This window comes from Sturnira hondurensis, unplaced genomic scaffold (genome assembly GCF_014824575.4).
Source record: "Sturnira hondurensis isolate 20B ecotype Veracruz unplaced genomic scaffold, ASM1482457v3 Scaffold0000880, whole genome shotgun sequence".
NCBI classification, from domain to species: domain Eukaryota; kingdom Metazoa; phylum Chordata; class Mammalia; order Chiroptera; family Phyllostomidae; genus Sturnira; species Sturnira hondurensis.
The window spans coordinates 11859897-11880717 of NW_028073511.1; the positions used below are offsets into that span (position 1 = coordinate 11859897).

The following is a 20821-nucleotide window of genomic DNA, read 5'->3' on the forward strand; positions in this document are numbered from 1 at the left end:
GGCAGCGTGGCCTGCACTAACATTCTGGCACTTCAACCAAAATGGGCCTCGAGGTGGAAGCTAAGGGAATCACAACAGGTGAAGCTTCCACACTGGGAAACAATGGGAAGACTTCCCACATGGTTCCAGTGATCTCAAGTGAGAATCTTCAAAGAGAGAATCAACAGTCAGCCAGCATTATCCAGAGAGGCAACAACACCCAGCAAAGGATACAACTGCACAGTTTAGGGAAAAATCATGGTCCCTGCCTGGTGTGGCTCAGTCGATTGAGCACCTACCCGCCTGTGATCCAAAGGGTTGCAGGTTTTATTCCCAGTCAGGGCACATGCCTGGGTTGCAAGCCAGGTCCCCAGTAGGGGGGGCGTGTGAGAGGCAACCACACATTGATGTTTCTTTCCCTGCCTCCCTCCCCTCCCCTCTGTCTAAATATACATAAATAAAATATTTTTTAAAAAATGAAAAAAATCATGTTAACTTCTGGCCTTCACCTCTTCTACCCACCCCAACAAGGAGAGAATGCAAAATAAACAGACGGAAGAGTGAAGGAGAGAACACGTCCCTGCTCCTCCAGGTGCCTCAGGCTGGAGCCTCGCTGAGGAGGAAGGAAAGAAACATTAAATGAGTAGGAGACTGAGTTTTAAACTGGGTGAATTAAGACTGGCCTTTTAAAAAGCTAACATCCGCTGGAAAACCTATGGTGCCCAACGTGTGGTTACAGGACAGAGAAAAAGATCCATCAGAACATGAATTAACATAGTGATTAGAGAAAAACAAAGTCTGTTCTGAGTCAGGTTCTGTCTCGAAGTCTCTCAAAGATCCCTAAAAATATACCTCTTCTATTTGTATAGCTTTGTGGCCAATTCACACACTCCACCAGCTCAAGTTTCCCATGAAAATTCAGGAAATATTTTGTGGTGAAAAGTGCTAGGGAGGGCAAAGAACCTCTTCGATATTGAGAAAATCCAAGATCCCTGACGAGGAAGGGGAAAAGGCACAGCCTACACTAGAGAATCAACAGTTTTCCAACTCGGTGTAACGTTAGGAGAGGATGTCCACACAGAGCAAAAGCTCTGGACCACGCGCATTGGTGGGGCTCTTCTAGGTTCTGAGCTCTGCACTAGGAACTCAACAGGTATTTTTTCCCACCTGATTTCACCCACCTGTTTTATTTAGCTTACATGTAGCCTGAATGACTAATAATTTCAATTTTACACTTTGAGTCTATACAACACTAAATATTGTACTAATATGTTTGAATATTTCTGCCTATAGGCTTTAGTCCCCTTGGAATCTCAGAGACTAAACTAGAAGTCACAACTCTCAGAATTTAGTTTAATTATCTTAGAGGACACCTATGGGATTGTATGCCCACCAGAACTCCTTAATGGGTTGGCTACCATCCATTTTTTGGTAAACATCTCCCCAAAACAAATACTCATGCAAACACACAAATACAAAAGCATACTGCACCTCCACCCTCCCCTCCCAGGTTAAGGCAGAGTTGCATTTTCTCACATGGCCTTGTGCCCCTTAGCCTTGAGGGTTGGTAAAGTGACTTGGGTGGGAACATTCACATGCCCTATCTCCCTGGGCATCACATGGTAGGTAAAGCAAACTAGACTTGTGAGGCATTCCCTAGTTACTTTCGGAACCAGTGATAGAACACAAGGCTCTGTTTGTTGGTGGTGGAAAACCAAAGCCTACGTGAATCCAGAAAATGCAGTAGCCATATGCAAGTAAGGAGTAGGAGCCAGTGGAGACCGCACATGCAGGGAGACCCAGAAGCGAGAGCTGGAATCCTGCCAGCCCCCTAGAGGCCATGGGCTCCTGGAGATGGTCATGCTCAAGGCCAGTTGCCTTTTTGACGATCCTGCAGTTTTATCAAGAGCTCATAAATCTTGGGTTTTGTCTATGTTTATTTGCACTGGGTTTCCATCCCTTAGCACCAAATAATTTTAGAGTAATAAAGCCATATATAAAAATGCCGTGCCAGAGCTTCGGTTTATATTTCAGCCCAAGGGAATGAGAGACAGAATGAAAGGAAGACCTATGGTCTAGGAGAAACGGGTAAAGAGCAGGAGCAAGAGGAGGTGCTCTGGATGTAAGAGAGACAGAACTAGAAACAACTGATAGGTAACAAAGAGCAGAGATTTGATAGAGAGGAACTTTTGAAGACAAAAATGGGCTCTGGAAATTTTCATCCCACATCAAGCACAGACAATAGGAAATGTCCTTAAGCTCCATCACTCTCGTGGAAATCAGGAACCACACAAAGAGAGGCCCAGAACCCCTCAAAAGGATCTACACAATGCAGAAAAGGAGGATGAGCTAGCAGAGTTGCTTTAATCACTCTTTTAGCTATGGAACTGTTTTCTTCTAGTGAAATATTATATTGAACGCAAATATAGAATAGAGATCAAAGCAAAAAAGCGATTACTTGAGCAATTTCAACCTTGACTGATTGATGCCCAAGTACCCCATTGTTTGTGGAACCCCTGAAGTTCCCCTAGAAGCCTCTGGATTTGGGGGAGCACAGTATGTAAACCACTGAGCAGGGACACCCTCCTGAGCGCATGTCTATGCCTTGCACACGATACCATATTCCAGGGCAGCCTGGAACCAGGTAGTAACTACAGCAACAGTGCCCATGTGGAGCAATTTTAAAAACCATGAAATATGAATACACAGACTTAGTACTTTTAAAAGGAAAAGGAACCATAATTAAACTTATTTCTTCAGACTCCTTTTTTCTTATTTATTCCTCCCAAATTCTCATGCTCCTAATAATTGCACTAGTGCTTTTCTCAATCATCCTCCACCTACTAGCTTTTCTCAGAAACTTCCATTTAGATTTAATGCCTGTATCTTGTAAATTTCTTAAAAAGGACAAAGACAGAAGTCCATTCAAGGCCATAAACCTGCTTTTTCTCCTAAGGAACTGTCAGGCAAATTTCTCAGGGAGGAACTAGAAATGAAGTGAGAGACATTGATAAATTTCTCTGCTGAACAATCAATAAAAGCCTCGCCATCCTGTTCAGACTCCCACTGTGGAAGCAAGGGCCGTAATTACATTGTCAAAAATTCAAGTTGCCCAGGCTGACAGCGACCCCCTTGAAAAGTGACATGTGATTGGCACTCGATTTGGGGTGGTGAACCTGGATTGGCAGACAGAGTGGGGAAAACAAAAGGCAAGAGTGAAATTTCCTTATGGACTACAACTACCCAAACCCCAGACTGCCCCTCTGGAGGGGTCCTATGACCCTTTAGTCATATTAAATATCCACCAGAGTAGCTGACAGAGCTCACTGAGCCAGCCGAACTCCACAAGAGACTCAGAACACGCCCTGCCCCAATCCATGCCCAAACCCAGAGAAAGGGAAAGACAGCACTGCATGTGGTATATGCTCACACATGTGTGTACAAGTGCACACACATGCATTTTCTACATTAAAAGAAAAACATGAAACGTGCTTTCAGCTCAATCTTTTCTTGTGACAGCTGAACTGCAAAGCCTGTTTGCTAAGAGGTTTTAATCTCTGATGAAAATCAGCCTGAGCAGAAGGGTTACAAGGGGCAGCGATGAAGAATGAGATGGGAGGAAGAAGGTGGGGAAAGCTGTGTTACCGACCTGCAAACTCATTTGTGTGATTCTCTATGACCTGAGTTGGAGTTTAATTGGTATCCATCAGTCAGTATTCTTACTATTGCATGTAAGGAATAAAATGCCTATGAAAAGCTTCATTTGCTCAGCAGCGCTCTGCTTCTGGCCAAACTGGGAGCATGAAGGCCTTATTGTAACCACGCCCAGAAAGAGTGGTTATTCACTGCTGGGAAGCAGCTGCATCATGAGAGATCAAAATTGGAAGGCGTTCACTAGGTGGTGGGAACAGAACACAAGATGCCTGGGAATGTGGCTACCTTGTTATCTCCAAAGCTAGAATCTCTCTCTTGCTTTGAAAGGAGACAGAGAGAAATTAACATGGAGAGAAATCTGTAGGTAGAACTGGCCTGATGCCAAATTTTGAAACATAGGCCCCAACCCCCTGAAAGAGAATGAGGTCATTGGAACTGGGTACTCAGTGCTTTGGAAGGAAAAATAATAATAATATAATCAAAATAGCCCTAACTAACATTGCTGGAGTGTTACTTTGGAGCAGTTCATGAACAAGAAGTCTGTGAGGTGAAGATTGTGTTTTCCTGGTTTTATAGACATTAATTTGCCCAAGGTCATAGCTGATAAGCAGCACACCTGCCCCGATTTGTGATTCCAAAACTATTCACCACTAAAAGCAGCATTTCTCCAAGTGCAGTCAGTGGGCTACCTGAACCAAACCACCGGAGGGTGCCATTGAAATGCACATTCCTGGGTCCACCTCAGGCCCACTGAGTCAGTCTCTGGGGGTGAGGCCTGGAAATCTGCACTGTGAACATCTCTTTGAGCGGAGTCTTCTCTGCCCTAAAGTTGATGAATCTCCCCACTACATTCGGGAAGGGGAGTAAACACTGGGTCATTAGGGACCTTCTCGGTGCAAAGCAGTGGATCAAGTTGCTCACCGTTTTGCATACTTGACAGCAAAAGAAAATTAGTTTTTCCCTAAAGCCCTACTGTCACCAGACCCACCTCTGGCCCAGGAAAAGGCCAGCAAAATTACGTAACGATTTTAACCATGATGCACCGCCATGCTGGAGGGGAAATCTGAGACCTCAGGTGGTGAAGGAGGGAGGCAAAGGGACGGGATTGATGAGCCCCCTGGCTGTGACTGGATGCTCTGAAGGAGACTGTGGGGGTGAGTCCCTCTCACCCAGCTGTAAGCTCTTTTCCACATCACATTTCTTTCAAACGAGTGAGATGCAGCAGCACCACATGAGAGAGGAAACAGCTTGATTGGGCTTGTGTTCGGCATGCAAGCTCTGTGGTTCGGGAGATATCCCCCTCACTCGTATATTGATAGGGCTTTGGGGAAAACAGATGTGGATGAAAACCTAACCCTGGGAATACAGGGGAGGGGAGACAAGGTCGGGGAGCAGGAGGAGGAGGGGAGGGACTTAGGAAAGGTGGAAGACCAGGAAAGAAGACTGAGAGAGGGAAACAGAGGAAGAAGAGGTGTCTGCACTCTTGACACCTAGCAACATCAGAGGGCTAAAGTAGAAGCATTTTTTTCAACTTTCAGAACTCTCAAAACATATCAAAAGCACACACTTTGCTTTAATTGCCCCCTATTGATTATAAGCAATGACACAGAATTTTCTTAACTTGGCATCTATTTAAACACAAAGGTTGAGGAACACGGGGTACATTTAAAATGCAGGTACAAAAAGGTATGTTTGTGAATTCTTTTACTGATCCTGCCTAGTAGCATGTGAAAATGAGAAGGGTTGGAGTGGAAAAAAGAAGAGTTTTCACTCTTCTTCATTTGAATTTCCATTTCTAGCAAGACTTTTGTCATCTGTATCATAGAAGACAGTGGCTCTCACACCAGGGGATCCCTATTACAATTCAGGGTCTTCAGGTGGTCTATGGGCTGATGGAAACATTAATCTGCATCCTCTTCTCCAGCTGTGCTTTTTCAGGGGCAAACAGCAAAACATTGGATGGGTGGCCAAGGAGCTATTGGACTAAAGCAAACATTAAAGATTATGGCTGATACGTGAATGGATAAAAGACCCTCATGGATCCTGGGCTACAAGGTTAATGTAAGTGCTTCCTGACAAAGATAAAAGGAAAAAGTCCTCCTTAGAAGTACAATATAAAAATACTGTAGGCATTTTTGAGTTTCTATTCACATAGCTATGAGTTTTTCTTTTTTTTAAATATATTTTATTGATTATACCATTACAGTTGTTCTATTCCCCCCCTTCAATCCCTTCCACCCACACCCTCCCTCCCCCACCATTCTCCCCCCCTTAGTTTATAACCACGTGTCTCAAGTTCTTTGGATTCTATATTTCCCCCACTATTCTCGCCCTCCCCCCTATCTATTTTCTACCTACCATCTATGCTATTTTCTGTGCCTTCTCCCCCCTTCTCCCCCTCCCACCCCCCTGTTTCTAACCCTCCATGTGTTCTTCATTTCTATGGTTCCACTCCTGATCTAGCTGTCCTCTTGGTTTGCTTTTGTTTTAGGTGTGGTTGTTAATAGCTGTGTGTTTGCTGTCCTTTCACTGTTAATATTTTTCATCTTCTTTTTCTTATATAAGTCCCTTTAGCATTTCATATAATAAGGGCTTGGTAATGATGAACTCCTTGAACTTGACCTTATCTGAGAAGCACTTTATCTGTCCTTCCATTCTAAATGAAAGCTTTGCTGGATAAAGCAATCTTGGCTGTAGGTCTTTGGATTTCATGACTTGGAATACTTCTTTCCAGCCCCTTCTTGCCTGTAAGGTCTCTTTTGAGAAATCCGCTGACAGTCTGATGGGTACTCCTTTGTAGGTGACTGTCCCCTTATCCCTTGCTGCTTCTAGGATTCTCTCCTTCATTTTGGTCTTGGCTAATGTAATTATGATGTGCCTTGGTGTGTTCCTTCTTGGGTCCAACTTCTTTGGCACTCTCTGAGCTTCCTGGATTTCCTGGAAGTCTATTTCCTTTGCCAGACTGGGGAAGTTCTCCTTTATTATTTGTTCAAATATGTTTTCCACTCGTGGCTGTTTCTTTCCCCCTTCTGGTACCCCTATAATTCGGATGTTGGAACGTTTAAAGATGTCCTGGAGGTTCCTAAGCCTCTCCTCATTTTTTTGAATTCTCATTTCTTCATTCCTTTCTGGTGGGATGTTTTGTTCTTCCTTCTGGTCCATTCCATTGATTTGAGTCCCAGTTTCCTTTCCATCACTATTGGTTTCCTGTGCATCTCCCTTCATTTCAATTAGTTTAGCCTTCATATGTTCCTCTAATTTGTGACTATAATCTACCAGTTCTGTGAGCATCCTGATAAATAGTGTCCTGAATTGTGCTTCTGAGAGGCTGGCAATTTCTCGGTCGCTTAGAGTTATTGGCTCTGGGACTTTGAGTTCTTCTTGCGCCATCTTTTGGGCTGTTCGTGCCTGTTCCATAGCAGGATCAGAGCCCTAAAGTGTTCACTAGAACAGGGCAACTAAGTCGCTGGGTTGTGACGTTGTATGTGGGGGCGGGGTCAAAGAGGGACAATGGCGTCCTGTCCGCCGCCTGCCGCCACGGCCCTCACGGGTGCTGCAGTTGCTGCCGTCACCTGGCCCACGCGTTTCGTCCCACTGCTCGCGAGTGTGCCACCGCCGTCAGCCCTCGCCCCCTGGGGCCTGCGTGGTCTGTCTCACTGTGCGCGAATATGCGCCCGCGGTCTGCCCGGCACCCCAACTGGTTCCCGTCTGCCTGCGCGCCTGGGTCGGGGGCCCTGTCCTGCCCGACCCTGCTCGCTGCTGGCTCCGCCCCTCTTACCGTCCCCGTTGAACAGTTAGATGTAGTCGGACTTCCGTATAATTCAATTTTCTGTCCTTTGGTTGTGTCTTTGTTTCTCCAAATTTTTGTTTTATTCAAACTTGGTTGTGGGAGAAGGCACAGTGTTTCCACCTATGCCTCCATCTTGGCGGAAGTAGCTATGGGTTTTCCGAAGCTGATAAAATTTGTCCCCAGTGCCGAGCACTCTGGCTGGTCCCTAGTCAGCACTTAATAAGTACTTAGCAAAAAGATGTTACTTCCTCTCAAAGGAAGTCAAAAGAGGCAAAGAGTGTTTTTAGTAGACAATGATTGAGGTTCACTGTTTGTGTGATAATAGACAAAGCCCCAACAGGAGAGAATGGCAGACTCCTCAGCATAGTTCAATGCCCATGTCTAGAATTATTATTTTATGATTATTTTATGGGTAGTGGGGTTTTATTTGGTTGTGCCAGTATAGAAATGCCAGTGTAGACAAGATCATGTTTCCTGGAGATTGGCTACTATCTGGAGACCATCTTTTTATATGCCTTTGGCTCATGCTATGTAACCCAAAGTATATAAGCATCCACTGACAGATACCCAAAGCTCATCATTTTGTACTTACATTGTTGGGCTAATATTAAGAATTTTCCTACACAGTAATTTCCTGAATCTCAAGGAAATAAAAATGTTCATTTTTCAAAGTGGTATTAGATGATCAGAAGGCAAAAAAAAAAAAAAAAGGAGCAGAAACACACTGTAGCCCAATCCTCATTCCCTCCCAGAAATCCATAATACCCAACCCATCTGGACCAGAAATGTAAGAGGAACTCTAACTGAACCCTGTTCGCAGGAGGGGAATGCAGCCACAACAATAAAATGAAGTCGTCGCTACCTGGTTTTGATGCCATCATTGTGGACAGTCATCTGCATATGCTAAGCAATTGTGTCCACTGGCTTTCACTACATTATGCTGCAATTACAAACACAAATCTCAGTGGCTTATGACAATAAAGCTTTCTTCCTCACTGACATACACGAGAGCAGAGGTCAGCTGCCACTGTGCCCTGGTTGTCATTACTCAGGGTCCCGAGCTGAGGAAGCTGCCCTATCAGGAACAGGCTAGTCTCAAACAGAGAGAAAAGGGCAAAATGGCCAAAGCATTGTAACAGCTTTTAAAACTTCTACTTAGCCCTTGAAGGACATCATTTCCACTCACACTGGACTGACCAAAGCCAGCCCATGGCTAAGTCTACTCTTAGCGGGACAAGGAAGTATGCTCCACACTGGGAAGGCCCTGAAAGCTACTGACAGTGGGAAGAGGTGTATAACCCTGTTACAGGAAGGGAAACAAATAATTAAGAACTATAGTGGACTCTGCCACAGGAATCATAACAATTAGTATTTCTTATTTAAGGAAATCGTGCCCACATTCTAACTTTGTCTCCCCAGCCACTAATAGCCAAAAATTATAAGTAGTTTGATTGTTTTCCCCAAGGCCCACACATTGGCTAGACATAGTTCTCTGGTCAGTTGCCCCACTCACCATGCAGAGAAAGAGTTCCATTTCTCACAGCCAGGAACTTGACACCATATGGGAAAAAGGGGGTGGAGTGGGAACTCCCGTACAGTGTGATCTCAGCTTTGCCTTGGAAGGGCTTGTCCTCAGATCCAATCCGCAGCTCTCCGCCATCAGTAACAAGGATGGAGTGCGCCCTGAGCTCAATGGTTCCTGAATCCATGAAAACCAGCTTGCCTCCTAAAGGCCAAAAAGAAGGTTGTCAGTTCTTTGGACATTTCCAATGTCTAATGACATCCTCTTTGTCTGTGTACTTTTGCTGGAATTTAGGCTTATTTTTTCTATCTTGCCATCTCTTGTACAAGCACAATGGAACGTATCAAACACCCAGATGAAGAAACACTCTATTACCAACCCAGTTTAGGTTCTACTTATATTGTTTTTAATGACAATGACCTACATGTCCAGCAATTTAGGACTGGTAAAATAAGTCATAAGAAAGTCACCATTTTTACCAGATAGCAGCAGATAAAAATATTATACAGACATTACATTCAAAAGAACTGGGAAACAGCCCTGGCTGGTGTAGCTCAGTGGATTGAGTGCGGGCTCGTGAAGCAAAGGGTTGCCAGTTCGATTCCCAGTCAGGGCCCCTTCCTGGGTTGCAGGCCAGGTCCCCAGTAGGGGACACATAAGAGGCAACCACACATTGATGTTTCTTTCCCACTCTACTTCCTTCCCTTCCCCTCTCTCTAAAAATAAAATATAAAAAAAAAGAACTGGGAAACAAGTGAACAATAATAAAAACAGAAGAAAACCTGCCAGAATTATAATTATCAGAACTGTAAGAGGAAGTGTAACTCAGGGTACCATCATGACACGTGTAGCCTGTTGGCTGACCGACCAACCGCCACTGTACTTCTCATAACAGACCAATTTCCTGAAAGAATTGCCCTGCTCCATTTGAAAGGGTGGAGTAAGGCTGTCAGTCACAGCGTCCTATCCTACCGTAGCCTGACTTCAAAAGGAAATCTGGAGCAAAAGGGAAGAAAAGACAGGAATTGGTTGGTTCGCAGGAGTTCTGGCTGTGGTGCCTTAATGAGCCCAAGAAGAGTTCCTATTTCTGAGCCCCTGCCTGCCGTCCCCTCCCAAATGCCCCGAGTGCTATCGCTTCCACACCTGGTTTCCCACATTGTCCATCAATTCTGTAAGCTACTCCATACCATCTCAATAAATTCCCTTTATCTATCTGCCTATTTATTTATTTTTGTTCTTGATTCTCTTCTCCATTCCTATCCCACTCCCTCCCCTCCAGCAACCATCAGTTTGTGTGGTTTCTTTTTTATCTATGAGTTTGCTTCTATTTTATTTTGTTTGTTTTGCTTTTTAGATTCTGCATGTAAGTGAAATCATGTGATATTTATCCTTTTTAAAAAAAGAAAGTTGGTTTCTGTTGCTTGCATTCAAATAACTTTAACTGATACAGATACTATTTTGTTCCAATAGGTAAATTTTTTGTGACATAGTAATATTATTTTATAGAAAAATGATTTTATATTTTGAAAATAAGTACTCAAGATATTAAAATATACTGTTATTTTAATACTTTTCTTTAAAAAGATTCATAATAATTTTATTTTAAGGAGAATCTCAATGTTACCAAAATAATTAAAGCATCCCGTGTAAATAAGCACTTTAAGTAAGCTGGATGAGCTATTAAATCCGCTTCCCTCCTGTAAGACATTTGCAAAAGCACCGGACGAGACTCCTGTTCTCTAACAAAGCGGGCAGAGTTGTGACTTCATATTGGAAACCCAGGCTCCTCCCTCCTCAGCCCCACAGTAACTTCCCGTCTCACTCAGAACAAGTCTGAGTGTTTACACTGGGCCACAAAAGCCCCCATGATATCATCTCTGATGTCTCTGTTTTATTCATCTGCTCCACACACGTTGACCTGCTTGCTAGTTCTCAAACAGGGCAGGTCCTGTGCACACATTCTTCCTGCACCTGCAACGTTCTTCTGAAAATGTCCATGTGCCTCACTCCCCCTTGGTTCTATTCAAATGGTAACTTCTCACTAAGGCCTTCCTCTCCACTCTGTGTCAGATAGCATGCCCTGGCCTCTGACCAAATATATTTTTCTTCATAACACTTAACATCGGGCATGTGTATTTACATGTTTATCGTCTGCACTTCCTCCATTAAAATGATGCTTCATGAAATGCTTACTTGCTTTATTCACATCTATATACTTAGTATCTGGAACAGTGAGCATTAGGTAATTAACATTTAATATATAATTGCTGAGTTAATTAATAAGTGGTTATATCTTTTTTAGAAAATCTGGTTTAAGTACCCAAATTGATTCCATTATGGACAAACACACACTGAGACACACATAGTCACTCCCATTTTCTCAGAAAGGATGTTCTTACATTTCCATAATTTATAAGTACATATGTTGCCTTAATGAGCTATAGATAGATGAAGGATGTGTGTGCCAGGTATCAGAAATGGTCCAAAAGGTAGGCTCTACGATAACAAGAGGGCTCCTGGTGAGGGACAGTGAAGGACATCATCCATCTGTTCTCTTTAGCCCTATATCCACATGTCAAATAATTGACTTAGACTGTTGTTATTTCCCAGACATGTACTGGAGGAATGAGAGGGAGAAAAAAGTAAGACTAAGATGCCTTCAGTCACTTACCTCCTAACGTTTACCCTCATCAGTGCATAGATAGCGATCCACAGACATTTGACCAAAAGTCAAACGTAGAGGCCCCTTCTTCCCCGGTTTCTGTTTAATATTTCTCTTCAGCTTTCCTCAGCCCTCTCTGCCAGCGCTGCTAGTCTCCAGTGCTAAAGCCCATGCCACACTCCATCACTAACAGTTGTGGGATGTTAACTTGGGCTCATCCTCTTAAAGTGCTCTTTCCCTCCAGCCATAATTTAGAACAACACACCCCACACAGCTATTGAGCTTCTCTCCTCCCATGGTTGGAGTTCTTCCCTCAGAGGATCATGCTGAGATTTCTTGAAATTATGCATGTAGGTCCCTAGTCTTGGCTCTGACCCTATGAGATAATGCAGTGGTGTCTACTGCTGTCATCACAAGCGTCTTTTCTTCCCCCACTATTGCTATTACTACTCTATTTCCACCGTTGCTCCATCATGCTACCACTACTAGACTGCATCCTTCCATCTCCCCGCTGGTAATCCTGACTTTGCTTTTCAAATATGGCACACATAGCCTACCCTACTTGGTAAACTATCCAAGAAGCAAGAAACTATCCTTTGGTGACCTACAGGCTGAATGCTAGAATGATACCACCCTGCTGCCCAGACTTGGGAATTTTGACTTTAACATTCCTTCCCATTGTCATTATGATGACAAGAATAATCATTAGAAATGAAATAATAATAATGAATCCTGCTGTGAACAAGAGGGGAAAAATGTGACCTGCGCTATAGGTCATATTCTTATGTTTACTAAAATTTTTCCATTCACAGCCGCATTTCATTAATGTCCCAACTGATTATCTTCAGCTGGTAGACCAAGGATTTGCGTGGCAGGACTCCACTGTTATAAACTGTCAGGAACTCTGAACTGAACTATGAGCACGTGGCGGAGGCAGAGTACGGAATCGAGGTTCCTGTCCTGACTCTGCTGCTGGCCTCAGAATGACCCTCAGTGGACCCCATAAAATTGCTGCACCTCACATTACTCAGTTCCCAAATCTGTCCTACGCAGTGCCTGAGGACGGACCCTTGCTGGTGAGTTGCAGAGCAGAGGCACACATTCACTGAGGCTCCTGCTAGCTCTGGGACACCCGACATACGCATTTTTAAGAATGCAGTCGGGCGTGATTTGAGGCTGATAGAAATGTGGTGCTCACATTTTCCTGATATCACCTATGTTGTAGTGAAATTTGAATTTTGATTTAAAAAGATACTACATGCACCACCAGGAATTCAAATAAGACCACAGGGAAAATAAAGGAGCTAACATTTATTAAGCACCTATCAAGTGCTAAAACCTTTACATATGTTGTCTAAAATGACCTTCAAAACAAGGGTATGAGGTCAACGTCACCCTCTGCATTTCATAAAGCAGAGAGAGGGCTGCAAGAAGGAGCCCTAACTCCTCTCAGTCCAGAACAGGCTGAATAGATCCATCCATCTATTCATTGTCTGTTTCTAAAATATTTTCACATTCCATAATTTAGAAGAGGAAGCTTTAGAACCCAGGACCACCTGACAAAAAAAATCGTATCCTATCTATGCCACAAATCCTCCCACATAGCTCGTTTATTAATTAGGTTTGTTATCATAGTTACACTTAAGAAAAAACATGTGTTAACCTAAGTAAATGTGCCTATGGCTTGTTTATATATGATTTATTTTAATTCTGTTAATATAGATATACCTTGCCTCATTCCAAAAAGGATTTGAGACAGATTTCAAGGATTAGTGGGTGAACATATAAACCTGGGCTTTATCCCTTGTACCATCAAGCAAAGTATTAAATACACTGAAACAAATTGACAGAAATTTTCAAATGTCACAGGAATTAAGAATGACACTAATGAAGGAAAAAAAGCTCAACCCAAAGGAAATGAATGATTTGTGTTGGCAACAGTGCTATAAACAGGGCTAATTAATGAATATGATCATTATTCTGTGCTAAAAAGAAGCCCCTCTTCATTTTATCAGTGGGAAGTATAAAGAAATTCAGGTACGTTAAAAAGAGAGTTTGAGAAGGAATTCAGCTATTTTTGATGAAAATAATTATAAATGATACCCAAAGTGAAAGCTTCTTGGTGTGAAAGTGTAAAGTTTATATTTAATATAGCTCTGTGCCACAGCTCCAAGCGCTTCATCCTCACACTTCATTTGCTTAAAACAAACACACAGCAGGCCACTTTAAAGGGTAGTTACTGGAGGCCAGGAGGGCAGTGGGAGGACTTTATGTCTCCACTTTACAGAGTCCAACCCCCTTTCTGAGAGCTGAAATAAAGAGCAGGGCTGAAATCGGCCTTGGCTGTGACCCTTAAATTGCTTGCTATGATTGTTCATGAAAGCTGAGTTATGTCCCACAAGTGACCTTGGGTAATTTTATAAAAATCAATCAACCATCATTATTGTTACTTCCCCTCTAAAATAAATAAATGAACGCAACTTTTTACATGTAATCACTTCTTTCCATTAAAGATCTCTTTGGTTCCTTTAAAGGGAAGTAAAGGAGACTTTTAGCAGCTAGCTGATGTTTGCAAAGTACATCAAAACCTGCTTGTGGCTGACCCTACAATTAGCCGTCATCTGCAATAACCACAAAAAGAATTGTTGTGTTTTGTAAGAAAAACAAATACACAGTTTTAGGTATTTTTCTCCCTTACAGAAAAATGTCAAGTATAAATATTTCACCATACAATAAGACTCTTCAAAAGACACAGCTATACTTTCTACTTTCAATTTTCCCCTCCATTCTCCTGGAACCTCCCTCGGTCGGGCCTTGCCTGACCACTCCACCGAAACTGCAACCCCGTTGCTGAATCCAAAGCTCGATGCTCAGTCCTCACCTCTCCTAGTGGCCAGCAGCGTTGGACACACTTGGTCACACCTTTCTTGAAATGCCCTCCTCACACTTGCACTGTGCCCTCCTGGTTTTCCTCCAACCTCCCACGCCTCCCCTCCCAGCTTCTGCTACCTGATTCTTCTTGAGTGTTTCAATGAACAGACACTTGAAGTTCCCCACGACTCAGTGCCTTGACTATCTGTCTTATTCAATGCACACTGTCTTGGTTGTCTGATAAATATCATCATGTGCTCATTGCTGCTGACTTCCAAATTCATATCTCCAAAGCCCACATAGTCCCTTGGATGGAGACTTAGATACCCACCTGCCTATTCAACATCTCTACTTAGATGTCTTGTAGGCTTCTCACCTTAGCATATCCAAAACATAAACTCCTTGTCTGGCCGCACAGGCCTGCTCACAGTGCTTACCATCTCCGTAGATGGTACCTCCATCCTTTCAGTTGCTCGGTTTGAAAACTCTAGAGTCAACTATCACTCCCTTTGACTCCACAACTAATCTTCCAAGAAATTTTGTGCATTCTTACTTCAAATATCCCCCTGGTCCAACCATTTCTGGCCACTACCATGTCTGTTTCTGGGGTTTGACTTACTCTCATCTCAGCCCTAGAGTAATATAACAGCCTGCTACCTCAGCTCCCTGCTTCTGTCCTTGCTCGACCCCAGAGTCTGCTTTTACATCAATACCCAATGGGACTTTTATTTTGTGTAAATCTTATCACATCGCCACTTTGCTCAAAGCCTCCAATGGCTCCCACCACACTCAAAGTCAAAGCCTACCCAACCCCCCAGGCTGATCCTCTCTGGTCATCTCAACTCCCCCCTGGCTCACATCCTTTCGCCGCACTGGCCTTCTTGCTCCCCACCACCAGTGTGTGCGAACCGCCCCCGAGACTCCACCAAAGTACCTCTCCACCTTTCCCGCTGTGTATTTCTTCATGCTGCCCAGCAAATCTAACAAAAAATACCATATATCATTTGCTTACTTGACTATTTTCTTTATAGAAATATACTCCATGAGAGCTAGAATTTTGGTCTCTTTTGTTCACAGCCCTAGCCCCTCTGCCTGGAACAGTGACTGGCATATGGGGAACTGGTAAGTGCTCACTCAATCCGTGTTGGGTAATAAGAGTTGAAGTTATAGAAGTGAGTGAGGCCTTCCTAGGAGAACTTGTAGAGTGAGCATAGAGCAGAGATAAGGAAACATGGTCAAATATTAATATTTAAAGACTAGAATAAGGAAAAGAAGTAACAAGATTCTTGATCATGAGCCAAAGAATTGGGCAAATTAGGAGAAGAACTGAAAAACTGTACACAGGCTGCAGGAAGAACTTTAAGAACTGTGAAGCTAATCGATGAAGGTGGCAAACCCTTAATGTCAATTTTAGGAGGCTTAGCAGAGAAAGGGTGCAGAGCAAGAGTGTGCTTCATTAGGACGTGAGTAACAGGTGATAGAATGACTCCAGGAGGAGGAGCTCCAGTTTTAAGCAAAGGGAAAGCCAGATATTAATGAAGGCAAGAGCCAGGGAGGGATCTGAGGACCCCAATGAATTAGCTCAATCTATATCCCAAACTAGATATTTCACTCTCTCAAGGACTGAAATACCTAAGATGTTAAATGTACATTATCCAATTTATTTATCTATATTGATTAACCTCCACTCAGCTTTTTGTGTCAAACTTCACTAATTTCTTAAAAAGTTTAATAGCATGTATCTGGTCACTTTCCAGTCATTAAATAGTCAAACAGACAGGAGAGCCTGTGGAAGTCCTTTTCGCTGGAGAATTCTAGATGACCATCCATTCAGAACGGATGGACCCTCCTCTGCTGGGACAAGAGGGCGGGCTGAGTGGTCTGGGCACAGTTGGGGTACCCTGCTGTACCCTATAGCATGGTGCTGCATGGAGGAGATGTCAAAAGGAGGGGAGGGAGAGGGGAGGCGAGTGGCATTTAGGGAAGGCAGCCACGGCCTGGAGCCTGCATCGCAAGGGGGATGCACACAGCTTCCTTTGTTGGCGAGATCTGGATGCGGCGTGTGCCCGATCCACTGGAGCAGAGCCTGGAAGCCTTCGAGGTGGGCTTGTCCCCGGCCAGAGAGGCGGAAAATCAATTTGGCTGGCAAACGAGAGCCCCCAAGAGCTCAGGGCACGCTCCATAATCCTATCCACTAGCAGCTCAGGAAATAGATGCCTGAGCCCTCACATGTTCATGGGGGATGTGAGGCATAAATCAGGCTTTAAGGATAGGGGGCAAAGGGAATGGACTCTCGGGGTGGCTACTAATTAATCAAGCACAGTGTACCTAAACTTAACAACCTGGGAGTGAGCCACACACACATAGGCACAGACTGATGCTGTTGCTGTTTCTCCTGATTGTTTTTTTCATTTCAATTAAAATAGATATTGAATGAAAATTCCCCCCTTAGCTGATGCTGCTTATGCATCCCCCTGTTCTTCCTTTAATTAAAAAACATGCTTATTGCAATACTTGCCAAAATCACTTTAACGGTATTTTAATTGTAATGTTTCTGCCTGATTAAAAAAAGAAAATATGAACTAGAAAGTGCTAGTAAAAATGTTCTCAGAACACAGGAAAAGAATCACACACCTCCCCAGAATGGATGCCACATACTAATTCCTCAATTAGCCTGGCACTGCAGTCAAACGGGCAATGTAGAGGGAAAACCTTAGCTGAAATAAAAGCACTGACTCAGAAACACAAACAATAGCAGTTGGGAGAATCATTTTCATGAGGTTGGATTTCCCTGGCAGGAGAGAGAGCTGCAGCTAACTGAAAATGCCGAGCTCAGGACAGGCCCGTTCAACGTCTCCAGTCAAGTTTCCTCTGTTCTTTGCAAAGGGTCACATAGCCTGTGGGAAAAGTGCGGCTGGGCCAGGTTAACCAGCTTCCAGTCCCAACAGTTTTATACGGTTCCCTTTATTGTTTTAGGCTAGTGGGTTCTCAAACTTGAGCATGCATCTAAATCTCCTCAAGGTCTTAAAACACAGATAGGTGGGCCTCCTCCCAGAGAGGTTTACTGTGAAGCGCCCAAACTTGCATTTCTAGCAACTTCCCAGGTGACGCCAAGTTGCTGATAGGGGCCACACTTTGAGAAGCATTGCTCTAGGTAAAGTAAGTGATTGCTCTAAGTGTCTATACCCTTGTGAAGTTTGCTACGATCTAACAGGTCAAGAAATTCAAGGCAGGAATTACAGATTAATTCACTTCATTATTCAACCATGATGTTATTTTCCAGCCCTTCTGCTAGGTGCCAAGACAAAAAATAAAAAACTCAGTTTCCACTTCCAGGTCACCATGAAATTCAACCGCTCCAGGTGAATAGAAATACCCTGGTTTTAGTGAATTAGCAAACTGTACAGATAACTGAAAAAGAAGACAAAGGTTATGACTCAGACTTTTACTTCTTTTATAAAACATAAAACTCAGCAAGTTAACCTTATAGAAGCATTAACTCTATATAAATTACAAAGCACAAGTATATTTGTGGAAGACAAGCTATACAGAAACATTTAAAGGAACTCCAATACTGAGATATAAATAAATGCCTTTGTTATTATAACTACTGTTATCAATTACTGCTTAACTAAACCTTGATTTCCTCTCTGCCTGCAGAAAACCATTACTTCCTTTTATCAGCGAAGCTTCTGGCATGTAAATGCTCGAGGCCCTCAGCTGTTCCACGGATTGTAGAAAGTCACTTAAGACCTCAGAAAGAAAGCTAGTATTTGTAAGGAGAGACAGAAAAATAAAAACAACAACAAAATTCTGTCTTTTTCTGTTGGCTAGGGCCACATAGAAATCTCCCTAGCTATCAAGTTTCTCATTCATTCAAGTAATGTCCTTCATATGCTTTATCAAAGTTCACTTAGCATCAACCCCATCACATTTTTGACCAGTCTTGCAATTCGATATACTTTTCTGAGCAATCTGTTTATCTGAAAGATTTCAAATATAACTATTCTTTGAATGTTATAAACATGATTTTGCTAATAGCATAATTTTTAGAAATGAAAGGTAACAGTTGTATCCTCATAGTATTCATTTATTTAGAAAATGAGAATGCCTCCTACCCCCTCCCCAAATATAATAGTACCTAAGAAATAGTACTAATAAAATGTTCAGTCTCCAATATATTTTAATCTGCATGAGCATTCCAGATTTCCAGCTCCACTCCCATCTGGATAAACAGGATGTGGGCATCATTAATCAACAAATGAGGTAGAGAGGTAAGGAGAGACCAAGTCCTGGAAGAACTGTGAACCATATTAAGGAGCTTAGACTTGATCTTAAGGGCTAATGGGAAGCCAGTGGAGGGTTTTAAGTAAGGAAATTTAAAACATCTATCTTTCATTATTGAAAATATTATACTTTCTGTGCTAGGAAGGAACTGGTCCCTTTTGTTAGCATTTTTCATGTAATAATATTGAAGCTGTCAAGACATAAAATTGTAAATTGTTTAATATCTAAATTGTTTAATGTCTGTCTGCCCATCTATTGAAAGCATGTCCCTTCTCACAGCAATGGCTTATCTTTAATTTAAGACTAATCAAGTGTGTCTGGGACTGTTCTCTGGAGGTAAATAATGTAAGTCATTGCCTGACTGGGAAAAATAAGGGGTTTCAGAGCCAACTGTCCCCCACATTATAAAGCCTTTGTCTCTGATCTCCTGATACACAAATAGTAAATGAAATTGGTCACCGTCTGGACCAAGCCACTAATATTTGAGGATACCAGGAAGGACTCTGATCACAGAGAAATTTACAGCTAACGTTAGTCTGCCTTCGGGTCAGAAATTCATTCATCAGTCAATTCATTCAACAATTACTTGAGTACCCACCATGTGCTTGGAGATGTAATGGGCCTAGCAACAGAAAGGTAAGCCAAAACAGACCTGGCTCCTGCTTTCTAAAGCTTGTAACCTGGATTGCACCTTGCCAAAAGGTAGAGTGAGGGAAAAAACACACACCCTACTATTAAATTTGTAAAGAACTGATATAAAAATAATTCAAGTTCTTAGCTAATTAAAAGTTCTATCAATGAGCCCTGGCTGGTGTGGCTCAGTGAACTGAGAACTGGACTGCAAACCAAAGGGTCACTGGTTCGATTCCCAGTCAGAGCACAAGCTTGGGTAATGAGCCAGGTCCCCAGTAGGGACTGCTCAAGAGGCAACCACACATTAATGTTTCTCTCCTTCTCTTTCTCCCTCCCTCTAAAAAAAATTTTTAAAAAGCTTTAAAGAAAAGTTCTATCAATGATACTCTTAGTTTTGGATATAGGCAAAAATCATATCTCATAAAATAATGACAAACTTGTCACCAACAAAACACTGACACATACACACGCAAGGTAAAACGAATTAAGGGCAGATTTCCAAAAACTCAGGTTCGTTCTTTCTCATGCGACCCATGGAGCACTACCCTCGCAGACAGAAGAAAGCATACTAACTTCTTCCCTGTGCTTCCTGCTCAGGGTTGCACATACAAATGACATTTACATCGGATAGAGGTTTGTACAAGCCCCTCTCTTCCTGCAAAGGGGAGGGAGTCACCATTATTTCCATTTTGTGCATTGATTTGAGGACCAGGAGCCTTACCCAAAGCCAAAAGAAAGTCTGAGACTGCCTCACATTTGAACTCAGGCCCCAGATTGGTTGACTAAGCTACAATGAGTCACCTTGTTGCACTATTTGTACATTATCATCCCATCTCCTGCCTTGAAGAATAGCTAAGGTTCAACTGAGATAGGAGGCAAATCGGTGCACCTTCACTTACAGTCCACTTGCAGATAAATTATTTTAACTTACATATTTGCAACAAAATTCACCAGCCCACAAACACGAAGACCAAGACATTATATAATATGGGAGAAATAATAATGTACAATATCTCATTTCTATCAAAGTCCAGTCTGCCTTTAGATGGGCTTCTTTTAAATTCACACTGGTGCCCTGACTCGTGTGGCTCAGTTGGTCAGTTGTTGTTCCTCAAACCAACAGGTCACCAGTTCGATTCCTTGTCAGGGCACATGCTTGGGTTTCAGGCTGGGTCCCCAGTTGGAGGCGAGCAAGAGACAACCAATTAACGTTTCTCTCATATGCTGGTGTTTCTCTCCCTCTCCTTCTCCCTCTCTTATCCTCCCTATAAAATCAATCAATACAAACAAACAAACAAATAAATAAATCCAAACCGGTATCTGTGAAATGTTAAACCTGTATGCATACAGTAATCTGCCCAGTGACTCACGCGGACCTAATGCCCAGAGCAACCACGAGTAATGTTCCAGGAAAGTCCTGTTT

General features: G+C 42.8%; 1 protein-coding gene across 4 annotated transcripts in view; it reads right to left on the reverse strand.

Moving 5' to 3' along the window:
- PKHD1 (PKHD1 ciliary IPT domain containing fibrocystin/polyductin) overlaps positions 1–20821 on the reverse strand; it is a 457981-nt gene that overhangs the window by 304793 nt on the left and 132367 nt on the right. For all 4 annotated transcript variants that reach the window (XM_037054718.1, XM_037054725.1, XM_037054714.1 and 1 more), the window contains one exon: positions 8937–9149. In XM_037054718.1, coding sequence (XP_036910613.1) covers positions 8937–9149 — 213 coding nt within the window. The remainder of the gene's footprint in view (positions 1–8936; positions 9150–20821) is intronic.